At 41.9% G+C, this 14151-nt stretch overlaps 1 protein-coding gene across 2 annotated transcripts in view; it reads left to right on the top strand.

Annotated features, from left to right (window-relative positions):
- Nucleotides 1-14151, top strand: part of KCNQ5 (potassium voltage-gated channel subfamily Q member 5) — a 529981-nt gene that overhangs the window by 433910 nt on the left and 81920 nt on the right. For both annotated transcript variants that reach the window (XM_059701183.1, XM_059701182.1), the window contains exons 7-8: nt 867-962; nt 13694-13788. In XM_059701183.1, coding sequence (XP_059557166.1) covers nt 867-962; nt 13694-13788 — 191 coding nt within the window. The remainder of the gene's footprint in view (nt 1-866; nt 963-13693; nt 13789-14151) is intronic.

Below are 14151 nucleotides of genomic sequence, written 5' to 3'. Positions count from 1 at the left end.
ACATAAACATAAGAGGGACATACTAATCTTACCAACCCCAACATCTGAATAGATGAGCCAAGACCAAAAAGTAAGGAATGCCAAAAGTGTGAGATTAAAATTCCGAGAAACAGGAATGTGCTTTGCAATAATAACCCAAGTTCTTGTCTTTATTGCACAAACAGGCAAAATGGAAAACCTCCTATGTCTTGAAAACTGAGTGTTTGTTTGTCTCACCTGAAAAACTGTCCTCCCCTCCCCTTTCACTTTATTTTGGTAGGTGTAGACTTATAGCATTATGAGAACTAAACGGGGACAGATTTTAAACACTCTCCACACACACCCCCATTTCACAAATAGAAAATTCAGTTCTTTCACCAAAGTGCTAGAAACACTCCCATGTCCACAGCAGCAAGACTTTAACTCTTCCAAATTTCATATCCACCTCTGTTCAAAAGCAGAATTCATGTCCTCCATATTCCACCACTGGGTAGGACCATTTACTCTAACTTAGGCAGAAAGAAATGTTAGAGAGGGCACACAAAAGACATTTTTTAATGGTGATTTTTATTTGTAATTAGAGTGCCTCTACCATATCATAAGAGACAATAACTGGCAATGCCTGGTTGATTTACTAAAGAACGGAAGCTATTATATTTCTAGGCAGTCTTGCCCAACAACTCGCCATTGGCCACTGGTAATATAATAGAAGTGAATAGTGTTTGTGTTAATAAGTTTGTTTTAATATTTCTGGACAGGTTGCATACATACTGTGTCTTTTCTCAGCCTCTTTTTAGAAGTTGTGTTTTTGTGTGTGTGTTTTAATTTTTAACAGTGCTATTGGGAGGGGAAAAAAACTTGAGTGTTATTTTTGTGTTTTGTTCCAGGGCATTCTTGGCTCAGGTTTTGCATTAAAAGTACAAGAACAGCACCGCCAGAAACACTTTGAGAAAAGAAGGAACCCAGCTGCCAACCTCATTCAGGTAAATGTCAATGTAATAGGTAGATGGCAACATCTGTCTTCATAAGTGCTTGCTGGGTCATTTTCCAATCTCTGTGCTCCATTGCTTTCAAGCTACTGTTTTGGGGTGTGTGTGTGTGTGTGTGTGTGTGTGTGTGTGTGTGTGTTTAATGAAGCTGGAACTTAACGTACAGTCTTAGATTTGAGCAAGTGCCCCCCATCCCAAACAGAAAAATAATATATATTTTCAGTAAATGGTCCATGTGTTGTTCGGGTTAATTAGCCGTGCCAGCAAGGCCATGTAGAGGTTAGCAGCTGTGTTGCTCCTGGAATAACCTAATATGTCTTATGAATTACTTGGTGACATATAATTGATCATTAAGTGGTGGAGCAGAACATGGAATTGTTCCCTGCATTACAAGCACTTTCTCCAGCCGAATGGATGCCACTGATCTGCAGAACAATGTATTTGTTTAGAATGTCAAGGTTTAGTACCTGTGGGATCATTTTTAATGCCGTTTAGAGCAATTACTTGAAATAGTTATTTTTAAGAGCTGGTGGGATTATGGAATACATAAGTGTTTGAGAATGTGAAAATCATTAACATATTATTTGAAAGCTAACTCATAACAATATATAGTTTAACTTTGTGTGTGTGTGTGTGTGTATAACTCAGGATTGCTTCAGTACTAAAAGAAACCCTCATCCTTTGCCATCCATATATTTTGGGCATAGCACCATCCTAGAACTAAGTTGTTTAAGAATCACAAAATATACTTTTTATAGATCCACAAGATGGATTTGGTATTGAATTATGGACACAATGATTATACAATCTAGTTTCCTCCCGCCTTGCCAGCCAGTGGGAGGTCCAGAACTCCTAACTAAGGGGTTTGGGCTGGTGACCTGAGGTGCTAGGAGACTTGTCTTCCTGCTGGAGTAACATGCACATTGTTTTCATTTAGATTGTAGGTTTAAGTGGGTGGGTTGCGGGATGGGGGAACCATTACACGACCCTACCCTTAGCCTTTCCCTGTGGCCATGATATGAAGTACCTCCAACAGAAATGGACCAAGAGGAAAAAGTGGGTGAGCATGGCTCAGTTATATTATGAAAGAGATCTGTTTTGTATCTGATGATTAAATGAGGATATTAGTTTTTAAATCAAGCTATTCTGCAACTATTGACAAGGGAATTGGCCATTGGGCATGACTCCTAATATGAACCACTGAGAGTCTCTATTTTTTTTTAAATGTCTAGGTTTTAAAAGAGCACTAACGATAAAGTAAGCTTTGTTTGCTTGAAGGAAAAAATCCCTAAGTGGTAGGAGTTTAAGATCTAAAGCCAAATGATGAAAGAGGTGTCGCAGACTCTAGTGCACGCACAGCTGCCCCAGCACAGATGGCCTTCCATCATTTGATTCTTCTTGACTAGTTGTGGAGGCATTTCCATCCTTCAAAGGAACTCTCCTCCTTACTGTTTTTATCTTTTCATTATCCTTGCATCTATTTCTTATTTTTTAATTTCAGAACAATGTTTTCCAATCTGTGAATATAGAAGTTCTTTCATAGATTCCTTGCATCCATCCAGGCAACAAGCCCTAGCTATGTATGGAACCAATGATATATCTTACACATATCTAGACTGCTTTCTCATGAATACAGTTCAAATTTATTTAAAGTTATTTATTATATGTAATAAATATAGTTATATTTAAAGTTATAACTTATTTAAAGCTTATAAGTTATTTATTAGCTTTCTATTGTATATTTTATCAATCAACACATACTCAAAATACAGCCACTTCTGTGTATAGATCTTTGATACTTCTGGATGTTAAAAGGGGGCTCTATATCAAAAAAAATCTTACAGTATTAACTATTCTGTTAGAAAGTCAGCCCTCTGAGGAATTTCTATGCATGTATTCCTTGTGATGATATAGAGCCGTGCTGCCCAGTGCAGTGACCACTAGGCTGTATGTGGCTATTTAAGTTTAGAAAGTCAATTCCTCAGTGACACTAGCCACATTCCAAGTGTTCGATAACCATATGTGGCTATTGGCCATCATATTGCACAAGGCAGATATCAAGACTAATAGGAGAAACTTTCCAAATCTAACTTATCATTATCAACTACTAAATTGTGCAAAAACAATTTCCAACTGAACTTGAAAATAGACTACCACTCCTGCAGCAAATCATTGGACCAAAGACATTTATATCTCCACAGTCATAGCAAGACAAGGCCTTCCTCTTAAGTGGAGGAGAGGCTGACTGAACAGTTTTGCCTGGAGATCTAAAAGTATATTTCATGGAATTCTGTTATGTAAACATTGTGATCAATAATTGAACTTGTACAAATGTTGGGTAGCAGTAGAGTGAAACCACTAATATTTCTTTTACTTAAAACTTTAGCTCATGTGTTGTTCTGAACAAAAAAAACAAACAAAAAAAAAAAAGACTGTAGCCCTAGCTATAGTCCTAGTTACCCTGTGGACTGAAGGGTCCCGGGTTCAATTCTGGTCAAGGGCATGTACCTTGGCTGCAGGCTCTATTCCCGGCCCTGGGTGTATACAAGAGGCAACAAATCTATGTGTCTCTCTCACATCAATATCCCTCTCCCTCTCCCTCTCCCTCTCTTCCTCTCCTTCTCCCTCTCTTCTTCTCCCTTCCACTCTCTCCAAAAAACAATGGAAAAGTATCCTTGAGTGAGGATAAATGAAAGGCTTAAGCCTTCATCAGTGTGGCTTGGTTGGTTGGAAAATTGTCCCATGCACCAAAGGATCGAGGGTTTGATTCCCCATCAGGACACACACCTGAGTTGCAGGTTCAATCCCCAATCGGGGGCATGTGTGGGAGACAATGGATCAATGTTTCTCTCTCACATTGATCTCTCTCTCTCTCTCTCTCCCCCTCCCTTCAATCTCAATCTCAATCTCTTCTTCCCCCCTCCCTCTCAATCTCAATCTCTCCCTCCTCCCCCTCCGCCCTCTCCCTTTCTCTCTTCCTAGAATCAATGGAAACATATCCTCAGGTGAGGATTAAAAGGGAAAGGGGAAAAAAAGACTTGAAATACTCAAAAACACTTTAAAATCTAATCATAGTTTCAGTAATCAAAGTAGGATCTACTAATTTAAAAAGCAATTGTTTCCCCATCCAAATGCTATTAATTTATTTATTAGCCATAAGAATAATAATATAATTAAATGTATTCACTGTTATTTCTTGATGGCCCTTAGCCAGAATTCAGGGCTTTAAACCTTGGTTATATATATTAGAAATTTATTTTCAAGGATGCACTAGATTGAAAAGCAAGCATCATTTGCTGATCCATTTATTTTCTTACCCAATAAACCTGCCTTGGTTTGCTGAACACACAAGGCATCAAGCTCAAGAGCAATCTCATTAGTGTTAAGCCAGAGCAACTATCTTTCTAAAAGGGCACTGAAATGCCCAAATTGCCTTGTCATTTGGTTGGCGAGGCAACTAAATTAACCAGCATTTCCGGGTTTTAGGGAAAAGTTTAAAAACCACCCCAGCAGCTTGCAGCAAATTTAGCTGTGTCAATATCTTTGCATGATTCATTTAAATTAACTTTTTATTTCAAATGTAGCAGTCTGGGAAAAGAAATCAGCTCTCACCAACATTTTGAATACCTGCCCAAATGTAGCAACTTTTAATAATACCTAAGACTTGTGATGTGCTTTTTAGTTGGCAGAATGTTTCTATACATTAAGTCACTTGATCCTAAGGGCAAGCCTAGGAAGAGCTAGGACTCAAATCCCTGGTGTCTGAACTTGAATCCATTACTCCTTTCAAAGAGCAGCAGTTGCATCATCACCTATGTATTTACTACTGACCCAGTGCATGGATCTGTACACATTGAAAGAAAATTAATTAGAAGGTGGCTGGTGGGGCAGGACTGGGAGAGATGGGCCGGACATGCCCTGGAGTCAACCTTCCACGGTCCCTCCCCAGTGTCTGCACAGTGAGCGGGGTCCCTCTGGCAGGAGGGGTCCCTCGGCCTGGCCTGCGGGGATCGGGCCGAAACTGGCTCTTTGACATCCCCCAAGGGGTCCCAGGATGCGAGACGGCACTCTGCAAAGTTGCTGTGGTACAGAGTGTGGAACGCAAACGCAAGTATGCAGTAAACCAGATTCAGGCCAACAGTGCCCCAGCAATGATATAACCCACGGCCAAAGGTGGAATTGCACGGCCCCGTGAGGAATTGGGCTCCCTCCTCTCTGATTTCAGGATGCGTCACCCAAGAACCTCCGCTGCCAAGTCACTGCAGCTCAGCAGCTCCTGCATTGAGTGTCTTCCCCCTGGTGGTCAGTGCATGTCATAGCGACCAGTCAGACAGTCAGACATTTAGTATATTAGCCTTTTATATATATAGGTTATGGAAGCCTTGAGATTAGCATTTAAAGGTACTTCAAAGTCCTATGTTACAGGTTCACTTCTGGAGAGATTAGGCCAGTTCAGATGAAACCAAGATGCTTTAATGGAAACAGAAATGGGGAAATTAAGTGAAAGTTTATGAAATAATGCTGAATGATGGGCTTATTTTCTTGAAAGGAAGAGATTAGAAGATGCTGCTATGGAGAAGCTAACTGGCCCAAAAAGAAAAAGAAAGAAAAATTCATCTATCTATCTATCTAGAAACTGTGGCTTTAACTAGTAAAATAACTGAGTTTGCACCCAGTTACCTTAGAGTGAGGCCACCAGTCAATAAACTCAAACCACTTATACGGAGCTTATATATCTTTTTAGTGATTCAGTCATAAATAAGAACAGACTTAGAAAAAAAAATCATAGTCATGAAAAATGCGACAGAAGAATAAAAGAAAGCAAAGAAGAGATAAAGTTGTGGAAATCTCCTAGAAAGAAGAATGAAAACAGAGATGGAAAATTGGATGACCCTTCCAGGGGTACATCAAAGTAACATGAGTATCTCAAAAAGAGTACAGGAAAACTAAGAGGAGGATATTATATTATTACTAGAGGTCTGGTGCACAAATTCGTGCATGGGGGGGGGTCCCTCAGCCTTGCCTGCGATCAGGGCCAATTGGGGCCATCTCGCAAAGTTCTGATCGGGGCCGGTGGGGGCCAGCCAGCAAGGGGAGGGACCGCTGGAGGGCTCCAGGGCATGTCCAGCCCTCTTGCCCAATTTTGATCTGCCAGACCCCAGCAGCAAGCTAATCTACCGGTCAGAACCCTGCCCCCTGGTGGTCAGTGCACATGATAGCAACTGATCTAGCGGTCAACTGAACAGTCGACCAATTAGTGGAACATTTAGCATATTAGGCTTTTATTATATAGGATTCTCTGAAACTGAGTGGCCACAATAAGAGGGCCCACCAAGTGCCCAGCCCTATGATAAGAAAACTTCACACTGAGGACATCATAGTGAAATACCACTTGCAAAAATGGGGAATTCTAAGTGCCTTCTGGTCATGACATATCCAAAGGTTCAAGAATCAGGATTGTGTTGAATTTCTCATGAATACCGCTAACAATAAAAAACAGTGGAACAATACTTTTAAAATTATGGAGACAATCCTTTCCAACATAGAATTCTATACTCAGCCAAACTATTCATTGAATTTATGAGTAAGATACAGACATTTTTATACCTCAAAACTTTACCTTTCAAATATGTTATATATATATTATATGTGTATATTATATATATATATATATATATATATATATATATATATATATATATATATATATATATATATATAAAATTTATATATCTCACATATTTTCCCATTCATCCGTTGATGGACACTTAGGTTGTTTAGGTTGTTTCCATGTCGTGGCTACTTGTGAATAATGCTGCAATGAATATAGGTAACTAATTGTCTTTCTCTTACAGCTTTTAAGATTCTCTCTTTGTCTTTACCATCATTTTAATTATGATGTGTATTGATGTGGGCCTCTTTAGGTCCATCTTGTTTGGGACTCTCTGCGTTTCCTGAACTTTGTCTTTTTCCTTCACTGGGTTAGGGAAGTTTTGGTTCATTATTTCTTCAAATAAGTTCTCAATCTCTTGCTCTCTCTTCTTTTTCTGGTACCCCTATGAGGCAGATGTTGTTATGCTTCATGTTGTCCCAGAGGTTTCTTAAACTATCCCTCTTTTTTCTTGTCGCTGCTCTGATTAGGTGTCTTTTTATTTTTGATATATTTTTATTGATTTCCAAGAAGGGAGAGGGAGAGAGAGAGAAACATCAGTGATGAAAGAGAATCATTGATAGCCACTTCCTGCATGCCCCGCACTAGAGATCAAGCCTGCAACTTGGGCATATGCCCTGACCAAAAATCGAACCATGACCTCCTGGTACATAGATCATTGCTCAACCACTGAGCCACACTGGCCAGGCATGATTAGGTGGTTTTTCCTACCTTGTCTTCCAAATATCTAATTCAGTCCCTGCTTCATCCAACCTACTGTTTATTCCTTACAGTGTATTCCTTTTTTAACATATCTTTTATTGTTGATAGTATTACAGATCTCTCTTATCCCCTTTCCCCCATTATGCCATTTTCCCCAGTGTATTCTTTATTTCAGATACTAGGGGCCCGGTGCACAAAATTCGTGCACTGGGTGTGTGGGGGGGGGAGTGTCCCTCAGCCCAGCCTGCCCCCTCTCACATACTGGGAGCCCTCAGGCGTTGACCCCCATCACCCTCCAATTGCAGGATCGGCCCCTTGCCCAGGCCTGACGCCTCTGGCCTAGGCGTCCAGCCCGGGCAGCGGGGACCTGCAGTGGCAGCAGGGGGTGCCGCGATCACGCGGGCTCCGCCCCTGCCCCTGCAGGACACCTCTGACTGAGGTATCCAGCCCGGGCAGCGGGGACCCACAGCTGCAGCAGCCCCGCGATCGTGGGCTTCACTTTAGGCCCAGGCAAGGGACCCCTAGCTCCCGGGACTGCCAGCTTCGACCGTGCCCAGCTCCCATCGCTGGCTCCACCCCTACTTCCTGCTATCACTGACCAGGGTGGAAAAGGCTCCTGATTCTCCGATCATGGCTTGGGGGCAGGGCAAAGGCGGCCCCAGGGCCGCCTTTGCCCTGCCCCCCAGCTCTTAGCTCCCCCCTGGGTTTCCGATCACTGTCAGTGGCAGGGGGCTTCTTCCTGCTTTCCCTTTCGCCTCCCTGCATTGTGCCTACATATGCAAATTAACCGCCATCTTGTTGGCAGTTAACTGCCAATCTTAGTTGGCAGTTAATTTGCATATAGCCCTGATTAGCCAATGAAAAGGGTAGCTCGTATGCCAATTACCATTTTTCTCTTTTATTAGTGTTGATTCCATTCTTCATTTCTGACCAGTCCTTTTTTGTGACTTCTACTCCTTTTTCATGGTGTTGAACATCCTTACTCTGACCTCTATATATGATAAATTGCTTGCCTTCATTCATTTAGCTCTTCTTCTGCAGAATGCTCTTGTTCTTTTCATAACATATTTAACTAATGGAATTTTAGAGTTCTTTTGGAGAACTCAGAAATGTATTCATAATCTATATACATAAAAAGCCAGCGACCATAACAACTGTAACGACCAGTTGCTATGACACCCACTGTGGCCAGTGAACCGGCCTGATCAGGGGGTGGGACCGGCAGGCCAACCTTACGGCCCCACCCCAACTGCCAGCCCGCCCCTGATTGGACTCTCCCAACCCAATCAAGAGGGGGCTGGCCAGCCAAACACCCCCTCCCTCTCCCCCCCGCCCTTGATCAGCCCGCCCCACCACAATAGGCCCACAGCCCCACCCCTGATCGCACCCCCCCACCCCAATAGGGGGCAGGGCTGGCTGGCCAACCTCCTGAAGCCCCTCCTCCCACCCAGTCACACCCCCGATGGGCCCCCACCACCCTGATCAGCCCGCAGCCCCTCCCCCTGACCACTCCACCCCTGATTGCACCCCTCCACCTCAATAGGGGGTGGGGTCATCCAGCCAACCTCCTGCAGCCCCTCCCCCCACTCAGCCCTATCCCAGATGGGCCCCCCCACCCTGATCAAGGTTAGAGCCAGTTGGCCAACCACCCATGGCCCCTCCCCCATGCCGCTGGCCCCCAATCAGCACCCCCACCCCATTTAGGGGCAGGGCCAGCTGGCCCACCACCCACAGCCTCTCCCCATGGCCGACCCCACCCTCAATCTGCCCCCCAGCCCAAATAGGGGGTGGGACTCACCGGCCAATCACCCGCAGCCCCTTCCCCCAGGCGACCCGGCCCTGATTGGCCCTGATTGGCCCTGATTGGGGTGGGCCAGCTGGCCAACCTCCCACCATCTCCTCCTCCCAACAGGCCCGGCCCTGATCCACCCTGATTGGGGCCAGGCTTGCCGGACCCCACCCATGCACAAATTCATGCACTGGGCCTCTAGTAGGTACATAAAAGCAACATGAAAGAAAAAGTCATGCTACGTCACATTGCTGAACTATAAACAATAGTTACAGGGTTATAATAAAGCAAACACTAAATAGTAACAACTAAAAATTGTTCTTAGAATGAGAAGAAGGGAAGAGAGTGTGTAGGTGGGATGTCATTATTTTTCATTATAAGAAGTTAATTGATAGTGCCTAAAATTCAAAAATCAAGAAATGTAAGTATGAGAACAATCCTTAGAAATTAGGATTCTTGCCGAAACCGGTTTGGCTCAGTGGATAGAGCGTCGGCCTGCGGACTGAAAGGTCCCAGGTTCGATTCCGGTCAAGGGCATGTACCTGGGTTGCGGGCATATCCCCAGTACGAGATGTGCAGGAGGCAGCTGATCGATGTTTCTCTCTCATCGATGTTTCTAACTCTCTATCTCTCTCCCTTCCTCTCTGTAAAAAATCAATAAGATATATTTTTTAAAAAAATAGAAATTAGGATTCTTAAAAATAGAAGCAACAGCCTGGCTGGTGTGGCTCAGTGGTTGAGTGTTGACCTATGAACCAGGAGGTCAATGTTTGATTCCTGGTGAGGGCACATGCCCGGGTTGCTAGCTTGGTCCCCAATGGAGGTGTGCAGGAGGCAGCTGATCAATGACTTTCATCAAAGTCATTTATCTCTCTCTTCTTCTCCTTCTGAAATCAATAAAAATATATTTTAAAAAATAGAGGCAACAACTATAAGAATTGAAAGCAGTTACCTCTAAGGAACAAAAATTAGTGAGAAGCAAGGTAGAGAAAGGGATTACTGTTTTTCATCTTGAATCTTTTATATCTCTGACTTCTTAAATTGTGTACCCTGAAAAAAATCAGTTCCATGTTCATTATACCTTTGGATGGTCAGCTGAAATTAAAAATTTTAGAAAGGGTCAAATGTGCCATAGTGGTAATACTCCAGACAATACAAACTAAATACTCCCTAAAAACTTAGTTATACTGACATTGTAATTATAATTATAGACCAAATTTTGAATTTGTTTGGCTGCCTAGAGCACCAGAGTCACCTGAAAGATGGTAAACTTTCCTTTTGCTCCATCTTGATTTGTCCTTTGGAGTATATGTGCCCTGTAAATTAAATCCCTTTGGCTCATAATTTTATTCTTGCCAACCACTTTGTGATTTTGGCTAAAATATGGGAGCATCGGCTACTTGATCTTATGGTTGTGCTACTAGAAGAGAGAGAGCTAAGGACAGGACAAAGTTATTAGAGTATAAGAGTAATAGAGTTACACTTTCCACTTAGACTTTGTTAGCTCATATCAGCCCTGAGATAGATACCACTTACTCCTTCTGTGCCTCCCATTTAGAAGACATGTTAGGAAAAGAGTAATGAAAGGAATCAGAGCTTAGCCATTTAGATCAATTTGATAGAAAAAGGCAAGAAGCCAGGTTGCATTGTTAAGAAAATCTTCAATTTTCTGAGAGTGGCCTCTTTTGTCCCCAGTTCTTTGTAACATTGGCAGGTGATGTCTTGGTCCCGTTTTTTGTTGTATTGTTGTGGGGTTTTTTCACTGGCATCTAATAATGCACAGTCCTGCTGTATACTTCCAGTTTTACATGAGTCTTGCTTTCAAAGCATCTGAGTTCATGTATATATGGTGCCTTGTATGAAGATTGTTTCATTAGAGCAGCCATCTAGGCCTTCATGGTATTGGAGGTTCTCTGGGCCTCACTACATCGGAAGCTGTAATAATAAATCCATGTGTTTCCATGGATTACTTTAGACCACTCTGTAAATTGTGTTTGTGCAATAATTGCAAAAACTAACATTGACACAACAATATTTGCTTTATTCTCTATAAGATGCCCCAATGCTTAGCATAAGTTTTCACAGATTTGTAGGATAAATCAACGTGAGCCATGGAAGTAAGACTCTAGGCAAGGAACCCTGCTTCAATTATTTAAACCTTCTTTAATAATATTAAAAAGCCCTCAGGTCCTACTACATATTTTTTTAGTTTTTAATATCACTTCTTGAACATTTTACTGAAGCATAGTGTGCATACAGGAAAGAGCACATGTCCTAAGAGAACTGAGCACTCCTGTGTGTGTAAGCAGCACCCAGTTAATGAATCAGAATATGACCTTTCTGTACCCTTTCTCAATCACTGTCCCCAAGGGTAACCACTGTGCTGCCTTTTAAAATTTGTTTCCCCTGAGGAGTTTTGGGTTTTGTACTTTATGGAAATGGAATCACACAGCATGTACTCTTTTGTGTCTTGTTTCTCTCACTCACATTATTCATGTAAAGTTCATCCATATTCTTGAATGTAGTGGTAGAGTACTCTAGCTGTGTACTATTCCATTATGTTAATATTCACAACGTATCTATTTATGCTACTGTTGATAGGTGTTTGAGCAGGTTTATGAAGTTTCATGTTTTTTTCAGCATGATAGCACATATATTTCAATGAACATGTATAAACGTATCTATTGAGTATATATGAAGAAGTGTGTAGCTATGTCAGAGAGTCTGCATGTATTCAGCTTTGCTAGATAATAGCCAGACAACTTTCCAAAGTAGTTGTGTTGATTTTTAACTTTTTATTCAGCACACATTGCTTTAATGATACTCAGGAAAAGGAATATTATTAGATAACTGTTTTCTTCATTGTAGGTTTCACAATCATGAATGGTGGTTATAGAATAGGAATATGACTTGTTTAAACAAATCTATACTAATAAAAGAGTAATATGCTAATTAGACCAGACATCCTTCTGGACAAAGCCACAGTGGCGGGGGCTAAGGCAGAGATGGTTAGGAGCGATCAGGCTGGCAGGGGAGGGCAGTTAGAGGCAATCAGGCTGGCAGGGGAGGGCAGTTAGGGGCAATCAGGCCAGCAGGGGAGGGCAGGTAGGGGATGACCAGGCTGGCAGGGAGCAGTTAGGGGGTGATCAAGCTGGTAGGGGAGCAGGTAGGGGGCGATCAGGCTGGCAGGCAGGCAAGTGGTTAGAAGCTAACACTTTCGGATTGTGAGAGGGATCCCAGATTGGAGAGGGTGCAGGCTGGGCTGAAGGACACACACACACACACACACACACACACACACACCCTGCCGCCGCCCATGCAAGAATTTCATGCACCAGGCCTCTAGTTTGCTACATAAAATAGAATGCTTTGATTTATGAATTATAATGAAAAAATTTTTTCTGAGGATTTTTGAGTCAACACTTGGTCATTAGAAACGTTTTCAGATTTATTACAAAGGAAGAAATTTGCCAAAATCTGTATAAACAGTAAGTTCAGGCAATGGACAGTTTCAGAGGGAAGCTTTTCCAGCAATCATTAAGCCGTCAGCAAAGGACAGTGAGGGATTCTAAGAGCAGGAGCCAGTCACCGGAGACAATGTCAACCCTTCCAAACTTGTGTAAAGTTCTTATTTTATCTGAGCCTTTATTTCCTTATCTGTAAAATGGGGGTCTTAATTCATACTCGGTGAGGATTTTACATGGAATACTTCATATTATATATGTCAGGTATAATTCTATCAGGATGGGGAACATCCAGCCCGCAGGCCAGAGGAAGCCCAGGAAATCATTTGGTCTGGCATTAGGGGTGAGTTAATTAAATGTTTCATCAAATATAGCAGGCTAACTTTTAAGTTGATAATTTTGTATGGCCTGCAAACGATGGTATAGATATCCAAATGGCCCCTGGCAGAAAAAAGGTTCCTCACCCCTGAATTATATGAAGTAGACAGAGTTCTGTTTATATCAAGGAGCTGCAAACGTATTCTTAGACCATGACATTAGATCCTTAAGTGCCTTCCAGTTATATTCCTAGAGAATACATTTTCCTCTATCTTGTTTAGCACTGTCTTCATTTGTAGCATTATAAGTGTTGCACAGTTCAACTTCATGAAATTTCACTAAGTCATTAACATACTCTGGTGATCATTAATTTACTACCCAGTTTACTAGTTGCATTGTGAGTTTCTAGTAGTCGTTTGCCTCCATCTTATCAAGTAGTGACTAAAGATGTGCAGTTGGGTCCTGCAATGCATGTTCACGCTTGGGTAGATTATCTCAGATAATGTCATAGTTTTCCCTAACTGATTCAAAAATTACTTCATGTTGGACTTCTTAGTATGTTTGTTCTTTGGTGTGCGTTGTTTTGAAAAGCAATTCTACTTATGTGGCATAATATGTTTCATAGCCAGCTGAAAATGCCAAACAAGTCGTCACCCCTTTGGGTATTTTTCAGGGCTAAAAATTCTTCATGTGTATTAACTTAATAATAGCCCTTTATTTCATTCTATCTTCTTCTCTCTTTTCTTTTTCTTTTTTATGTCCCCACGTATATTGCATGCAGTGTGTTTGGCGTAGTTATGCAGCTGATGAAAAATCTGTTTCCATTGCAACCTGGAAGCCGCATTTGAAGGCCCTGCACACCTGCAGCCCCACCAAGTAGGTATCAGTGTGACAGCTGGTGCTGTAGTCGAGTCTCTTCAAATTTGCAAAACAAACCATACACATACATACACACACACGCACACACGCACACGCACACGCACACGCACACGCACACAGTGTCAATTTGGGTCTTGTCTTATTCTCTGCTTCTCTTTCAAACCTTTTTAATAGCAACTCAGGCACAAAACTCAATTGACCCAGTATCATTCCTCACCATCCATTGATGGGGTTTAAAGATTAAAAGAATTTAAACTTTCCAGAGATTTATTTCTACTATCTCATGATACTATTTTCTAATATCTCATTTCATAAAACCCACCAGAATTCTAAAGGTAAGCACCACTATTTTTGAAAAAT

The sequence above is a fragment of the Myotis daubentonii genome, chromosome 6 (genome assembly GCF_963259705.1).
Source record: "Myotis daubentonii chromosome 6, mMyoDau2.1, whole genome shotgun sequence".
In the NCBI taxonomy this organism is placed as follows: domain Eukaryota; kingdom Metazoa; phylum Chordata; class Mammalia; order Chiroptera; family Vespertilionidae; genus Myotis; species Myotis daubentonii.
This window is presented reverse-complemented; position numbering and strand designations above follow the sequence as displayed.